Source organism: Gallinula chloropus (assembly GCF_964237585.1).
Source record: "Gallinula chloropus genome assembly, chromosome: 7".
Taxonomy (NCBI): Eukaryota; Metazoa; Chordata; class Aves; order Gruiformes; family Rallidae; genus Gallinula; species Gallinula chloropus.
Genome location: NC_140092.1, coordinates 30281941 through 30289936, shown reverse-complemented (window position 1 = coordinate 30289936; position 7996 = coordinate 30281941). Strand labels below are relative to the sequence as shown.

Here is a 7996-nt window from a genome sequence, read left to right as displayed (position 1 = left end):
TCTGAACCCAGAACCGAGACATAAAACACATAGAGGCTTCCAAGGAGGAGCCCTGTGGGCATGCCACGCTGGTGGAGCCAGGGCTGTGCTCCAGCCAGCCATCTCCTCTGCTGGGCTGACACGGCTGCCCGAGGCACAGCAGACCACAGGCCAGAGCTGCAGCAGGAGCTCTGCCTGCCCCTGCTTTCCATGGCTGTGTGCTGTGCACAGGAAGGAGGGGAGCACAGTCTCCTCCACCCCTGTTCAGTGCAGCAGTGCCACAAAGCCCAGGGGCTTGGTATCTGGGCCATGCTACATATAGCAAATGTGGGGCCCCGCTGGGTTCCCAAGGGCTACTCTGTCTCTCCAATCAAGGGTAAAGCTCTTCTGCAGGGGTGGGAAGGGCCTGGGTTTGCCTTAGTGCAGTGAGAAGCACGAATCCTTTGCAGCCCTCCTGTCAGGTACAGCTGCAGGGCCCGGGCAGCGTGGGGATGCACAGGGGCAGGCGCTGGGCTGCGAGGTCCCATTGGCAGGTCCCGGCCGTCACTACCACTTACCTTTCCCAGCGCTGTGCCCAGTTTCTCCCACAGGTTTCTCTAACCCATCTCCATCTATCCACGTGTCTCAACACATCACACTCAGACTGCAGAGATTCACAGCTGGAAACTGTCCTGTGTGACACTAAGCTTCACACTTCAAACCACGTCAGCTTCTCACACTAGCAAATGCTACTGACAGAACTATCAAAGCCCCATGAGTACAGAACCATTCAACATACGTGTCCTGTGTGTGAGGCTCGTTCACCTCAATCCTTCATACAGCATCTCTTGGCTGGAACTGTGTGCACCTGAGTGACATCATGCTTATTTACTTGTAAAAGATTAAGTAATTAGAAATATGTGAGTAATCAATAAAACTTAGTACTTGTTAATGGCATTACCCCTTGGTAAAACTCTGTATGTGCAGACCCTGGCTTCCTTCTTAGGACTGTGCTGTGACTCCAAAAATTCTTTGAATCTGTTGGAACAGAAGGTCAGATGTTACTAAAAACACTGATTTAAACAGAGCACACGGATTCTGTGCGTCTTAAACTACAGCCACTCTGAACTGCAAGTAGTTCTTCTAAAACGAACAACTGTACTGAGCTTAAAAGAAAGTAATGAGTGTCACCTAGGGTTTTTGATGATGTTTAATTATTTAGATGTGCATTAAGACCATATTTACATGTTTTTACATAAATTTAAAAAAAAAAAAACACTGAAGAGATTTTCTTTCCTTGTATAAAATAAGGGAAAGATCTGAAGGTTGTTTGGAACTGGGGTATTTGAATAAAACAGCCCTGAGTAATATCAGGGAAGTTATTAGAATGGTTTAATTAAATGTCAACTTATTCATTCACAGAAGCAATTCATAAGCACTAATCTCCGAACTCACGTTTAACGCGGGCACTCCGGTAGGACACACCGCTTTACAATGCGTATTGTTGACACAGACTTCAAAGTAACCTAAACATTCCTTATGAAACTAGTGCTCAGACTCATCCATCTGCTGTCAGGACAGCCTCCTTAGCAAGGGCTGCAATCCAGTTGTGTTATTTATTGCTTACAAATGCTTCAAACCAAGGGAAATCTTTGGTAAAAACAAAACTGATAAAATTTTCACAAGAGCTTTACATGTAGTATTGCACAACAAGGCTTCTTCAATACACAAGAAAAAAAGGAATGCTCAAATCCTCAGTGAGGAGATTAGAACTGTACAACATTCATTAGTTAATCACTATAAGCAAAATTTGTTTTCATAAATGTTTAAAATATTTTCTGGTTTCTTTCAGCTTATATGAACATTTATTTTTTTCAGTCTATACTTGAAACAGAAGAGTAGTCAAATAGAACAATTTAAATAAAAATTGGCAACTATACAGCATTGTTTTGTCTACCCTACTACAGCATCAGATCTTTTCAAGTCTGTTTACTTCACAAAAACCTCAGGAGGAAAGAAAAACGCTAAAAATAATCATAGTCCTCAGCCCTCTATGGAAAAGAGGAAAATAAGTTTCATGTCTATTACTGGACATAGACATTTCTCTAGTGGTCCAATTGTGCAGGTTCAAACCTAAGTGGCATTAAGCTGCTCCAAGTGAGCTCTTAGCTCAGGACACAGTTCAGTTAGCAGCAGTTCCAGCAAAACCTGAAAAAACAGAGAAGAGCGAGGATGAGTGTGGGTGCCCAGCCAGAGCTTCTTCCTCCTTTCTGACACGGTCGGGGTACGACAGGGCAGCACGACAGGGACACTCTACTCATCAGCTGTGCAACTACTTTGCTGTCACCCCACTAGCACATGCCCTACATACAGGTAACACAAGAAACATCTCCAGGCTGAAAGGTGGCAAGAGCCAGGGGCAGCTGCTTTCAGGTGGGGGTTCCCCATCATCTATCGACTGGGGATCTTCTGCCAAAGCCACAGTGGCTACACAAGCGAGCACATCACACACACCCCCCCCAGCAATACACCAGCTCCTAGGAAAGGAAATTAACTCCATCCCTCCTGAAACCAGGATAGGATGGAACCAAGCACTTCTTTTTCTGACTTAATAACAAAACCACAAGTTACTGGCACATAAGTCTCTGCCAAAGCACACACCCTGAGCTTTAACACTGCGTGAGCAGAGCTCAACAACTGCCAGGATTATAGAGTTAAAAGGCTACTTTGGTGGATACTCACATAGAGCAGATGCTTGTTGGCCCTCCTTTCTTGCAACGCATTGAACACTTTCACTACACCGTGACGGGCGTTTTGTTGTCCAACGAGACTCTGCAGAGTGTCTGCAACAAAGGTTATTTCAGCGTGTGGGGCTTCGCTGGCGCTGGGCAAACCCTCCAGCCAGCCCTCCTGCCCCCGGGGAGGGGAAGCAGAAGCACCTCGGGTAGGAGACACCCAGTCCCTGTTCACAGAATCATAGAATCCCAGACTGGGCTGGGTTGGAAGGGACCCCAAGGAGCACAGAGCTCCAACGCCCCTGCCACAAGCAGGGCCACCAACCTCCAGGCCTGGAGCTACACAAGGTTGCCCAGGGCCCCATCCAACCTGGCCTTGAACACCCCCAGGGATGGGGCATCCAGCACCTGGATACAGGTAACTTGGGCTCAGGCTGAAACGATACCCTTACTCTCAAGAACTCAAGTTAGGTAATGGTGTATGCATCTCCCTGACAACATTTTAAGTGTTTTAACAGGATACATAGTATGCCTTTTAGGTAGTTCACCCTGCAGAGTCAGGTCTGATCTCATAGATCATTAAGCCATTCACTCAAACACACCTTCTGCCACAAAGACAGAATTCCTACAACAGAGGCAATTAGAGGGCTAAATTCCTACTCATTTAGCGCTCTAATTGCCTCTCACTCCTCACAGAAAATGCTTCCCACAAATAAGAGAATTCCAAGAGAATCTTTTGCATTTCGGACTAAATTAGGGAATAAGTTGTGATTTGGTGCTTCATCATGACTTTAAAGTGCAGCCAGTTATGTCCTGACATCTCTCCCCAAACTCAGAAGCAAACAAAACCACAAACCAGCTGTGGAAAGCTATTCTAGGCAGTGAGGTGAGTACCCAACAGAGAGTAAACAGAGAGTTGTTTACATCAAACGGCAAATGTTGTGCATGCATCTTGGCTGCTATTTTTGCAATAAAAATTGATTGTACAACTTAATGCAAGGAGCTGTATGAGATCACAGAGCCATGTAACAGCTCATTAAAGTACATTCTGCTCAGATGGAGGGGAGTTAAAAGGATCTGGGGGATGTTTAAGCCCATTTCCAAGGCCGAAAGCTCCACAGTACAACACTAAAACAGGGCAGAGCAGTGTTTCATTACCCACTTTCCTGACTAGCTGTCGAATCTGTGATTGGCAGAACAGAAGTCATCTCACCTGGAATGTTTTCAAGTAGCTTTTGCTGTGCCCTCTGCTTCGTCTCTTGCTTTTGCTCCTCGCTCTTGGCCCGGGGCGGTGGTGCGAGCTTCCCATTCGGCCAGAAGGCGTCCCGGAACACGCCGATGTAGTAAACCAGCATCGGCTCGCTGAACATCCAGTGTACAGTGTCACGGATCTGCCTGTCAACAAGCATGGAAGGGAGGCTATTTCCTCTTTGCACCCCTCAAAGCAGTAGAAAGAACGCTGTTTGCATGGCATTGCCCCAGTTTACCCAAGCTCCAGGGTGCTCCAGGCTGTAGGTCACTCAGATAACCCCCCTGAGATGCGGAGGCGGCTGCGCGCCAGTGTCACCCACCAGCACAGTTACAAGCACGACACAAGTGTGTATATATTTCAAGGTTGGGCAGTACAAAGGCTCTACTGGGTAAAAGCCTAAGGGATCAGCTAACTAATTGTAGCCAACAGCAAAGCTGCTGCAGGCATAGCCTGGTGGGATAAAAAAAGATCAAGGTTTGATAAAAGCACGGTCAGGATCCCTCAGACATACCAAGAGCACATCCGTGAAGGAATTAGAGAGAGAGAGAGAGCAGCCACCTCCTGTGGCTGCAGGCACTCAGCAGGGTTACTGCCCAGCTGTGCCAGGGAGCAGCTGAAACCCTCCAAAACAGATACAACCTCAACCAGCACATAAAATGCTCTGCACAGCAACTTTGCATGCAGGCTGTGCTCTGTCCTCTCAGGTGTCTTCAGTGCTAGTTACCAGCAGCGTGTGAATAAATGAACCCATGGGTTGCAAACTCAGGGAATGGATACTGCCAGAGAACATCAGTTCAGAGGGTGGCACCTCCCTGACTTTCCATCACTTCTCTGATTTACTACTGTGGAACGTGTGCAAGAGGTTTTAAAAGCCTCTGGCTTCTGCCTGTGTAGTCACTGACTGTAGGAAGGGACTGCTTGTTCTGCTGGTCCATTTCTGGGCTGTGACATTAACCTGAGTAACAGTCCCACGGCTACAATGAAGCAAAGTAACACATTGCAACAGATTCTGGTTGGCCCTTTGCCTACGAGAAGGTGCCACGCACACCACAGATTCACAGGCTTTCACAAGAAAACCACAGTCTAAGTGTCTGTACCAACTGAAGGAGTCATGGGGAATGTGTGTGTATCAATCACCTGCACTGTGGAATCCAGTTCTACTCTCAGCCTCTCTGTCTGTCAAGAAAAGGAATTATTTTCCAAGGGATTTTTCACCAGTGATGCAGCTTCCCAGATGAAAGGTGTGTACAGACACTCACACTTGCTTCACAGCCCTGCCCAGCTCTCACCTGGCAGGCCTGTTCAAGTGATACAGAACAATAGGAGTGGATTTGGAAGACCAATGCAGGTTATCATACAATGGAATGCCCAGACTGGTTAAGCAATTCTGCTCTCAGCTTTAACTGCACTCCAGTTCAGTGAACAGCTACTTACTTGTTGATAGTTCTTCCAAAAGTGACTTGTACTAGTGCAATTAATGTTTTTCTGACCCACTTGAACACTAAACAAATGAAAAATAACAGAAAATAAAGACGAAGAAATTAGTAACATTAAGGAAACCAGCATACATAATACACTTAAACCATCACCTTCCCACTTACCCTGCAACCCCCCAGCCCTACAGTACACACATCTGTCATAATCCTTAATATGATTTCACCAGTTGTACAGAGGGGGTCTCATTTTTCTTGACTGCTTTCCCTGTCCTGTTTGCTACATGGGTTTCAAGTCTTGCAGATTATACACAAACATACCTGTAATATGCATTTAAAGTTTACAGTATAAACTTTTATCTTTGAGTTTGAGCCACACAACTATCAACCCCCTTTTTTCTAGTAGAAAAAGGAAAAACCCCTCAGAATTCACCCCCTTTTCATACCTACTTGTGCAAGGCTCTACATACAGCAGCATCACTGCAATTCTGAAAACATTTTCAGTCCAATAAACCAAGCAGTTAGCTTTTCATTACAAATAAAGGGAACAACTGCCAGTGCTTCCTAGTAATTACTGGTTCATCTTTCTCTCACGCTGTTCACCGGCAGCAGAAGGAAGAGTCTATATTTGGAAGGTACATCTGTCATTTTTGGAAGGTGCTGCATTTTCGTAATGGTTGCTCTGTAAATGATATTGCAGAGTGCCAAGTGTGGCTGTACCTTCAGCTAGAAACAAAAGGAGTTTTATCACCATCAGTCAGTTACATAAAGGAGGAGGGGGAAAAAAAAAAGGAGTCTGGTGCTGGAAGAAGCCACACTTCCAGCATCTTTTCCACTACACACACAGTGGAACCAAAAAGCACACATGGTAACACTTAAATTAGCATTAAAATTATGTTGCTTTGTTGGTGACATGTACTGTACTGAGGTCATCTTTCCTTCCTCTGAACTCACATATTCTAACACACAGAAAACATGCTTTTGGACTCTTCTGTCTCTGGTTTTCTAATTGAAGCCATTGACATCGAGTGCCAACGCTCCCCCCAGCCCGCTACGTTTCCACTGCCGTGTTATACTGGAGTTTCACTTTTGAATGAAAGCACCCAAGTCAGGAACCACTGAAGAGCAGCAAACTGGCATTGCAAGAGCATTTCCACCCATTGAAACTGCAGCAGAATCCGATTTCAAGTGCCCCAGACTGCGTGGCCAGGAGGTTCCTTCCACCAGCCACCAGGCAGGTTCCCCACTTACTTCCTCGCAGCTCGAAAATCTCTCCGATCAGCATGAAACACGGCTCAGCAAGAGAGTCCCTCCTCCCATCCACCTCCTCGCCGTAGTCTGACAGGTCACTGTCCTCTTCTGTTTCTTCCTAGGAAGAGACACACAACATGGGTATGTACTGCTGAGACGGGGGTGAGAGCTGCCAGGAGATCCTTGGGCGCTGGCGACAACACCCTCGAAGGACATCCAGGATGTCCCAGCCAGCTGGAGATGTGTGCAAGGCAAGCAGCTAGCAAGAGAGGGGGACAATCTCTCTGTCTCTCTCCACGGGCTGCAAGTGCTGGCAGGGCCTTGCTCCAACACAGGTCATGGCATCTCCTTTATGTCTCCCCCTGCTCCAGCGTGGGGCCTCTCCACAGGCTGCAGGTGGGGTCTGGGCCTTTTCCATGGGCTGTGGGGGGACACCTGCTGCACCGTGGGTTTCTCCAGGGGCATCTTTCTCTCCGGCACCTGGGGCACCTCCTCAACCCCTTCCCTGGCCTTGTTCCTTACATCTCCTCACTCCCTTCTTTGGGGGCAAAAAGCAGCTACTTGTGGGTTTTTCTCCTAAATCTGATTCCCAGAGGTGCTGTGACCATCGCTGATGGGCTCGGCCTCGGTCAACAATGATCTAAAGCCTACACTGACAGACCAAGGTGCCCAAGAAAAGTCAGAGCTGATTTCAGACCGCCTCTACCTAATTTTATCATGGTTTTTACACTAGAACAAGTGTTTGCCATGCTGATTCGGAGGGTCTAACAGTTTCCTACATTGCCTCCATTCCGTCGTCTCATCTCATGTTTAAGCTTAGAGAAGGAGGGGAGAGGTGAGGGGAGGTGAAGCGGGGTGGGGTTTGTATTTGCACAGTGCCTGGCATCACACAGCCCAGCCTAAATTAAGCTCCTAGTCCCACAAGTAAGGAGTAAGAAATAGTATTAAATTTAAACTGAGTGAGAAGTTATGTTCCAACTCCTCTGTTGTCACATTCTCCTGGCTTTTTTCACTCTACTTCCTTCAGATTTTCAGTACCAGTGGCTTCACTCCTGCTTCATCTCTCTGTCACACATTATCATTACAAACTCCCTTTCCTTCTCCCGTATTTCCTAATTATCTCCTCCTACACACTCAATGTAATACAATATATGTGCAGTCTGGCTTTTTTCTTGAGGATGTTTTTCAATTAAGCAGCAACATACAAATAGCCTCGTGCTTCTGGGCTTTTATGCTGCCTCAAACAGTCATCTCAGCGACCACATGTTGGGTTTTAGAACTGAACAGTATTTCTACTGAAGTGTAAAAAGCAGTTTCTCAAAATTTCTTTTATATTTATTAGCTGGGCTTGTTCAGCTTGGAGAAGA

The 7996-nt window shown here is 46.6% G+C and overlaps 1 protein-coding gene across 1 annotated transcript in view; it reads right to left on the bottom strand.

Annotated features, from left to right (window-relative positions):
* Positions 1-1660: 1660 nt before the first annotated feature.
* The window catches only part of SNX25 (sorting nexin 25), an 84857-nt gene continuing 78521 nt past the window's right edge, over positions 1661-7996 (bottom strand). Inside the window, exons 15-19 of the mRNA XM_084266907.1 lie at positions 6630-6747; positions 5380-5446; positions 3907-4088; positions 2701-2801; positions 1661-2166 (exon numbers count right to left, since the gene is read on the bottom strand). Of these exons, the coding sequence (XP_084123033.1) occupies positions 2092-2166; positions 2701-2801; positions 3907-4088; positions 5380-5446; positions 6630-6747 (543 nt within the window). The 3' untranslated portion in view covers positions 1661-2091. The remainder of the gene's footprint in view (positions 2167-2700; positions 2802-3906; positions 4089-5379; positions 5447-6629; positions 6748-7996) is intronic.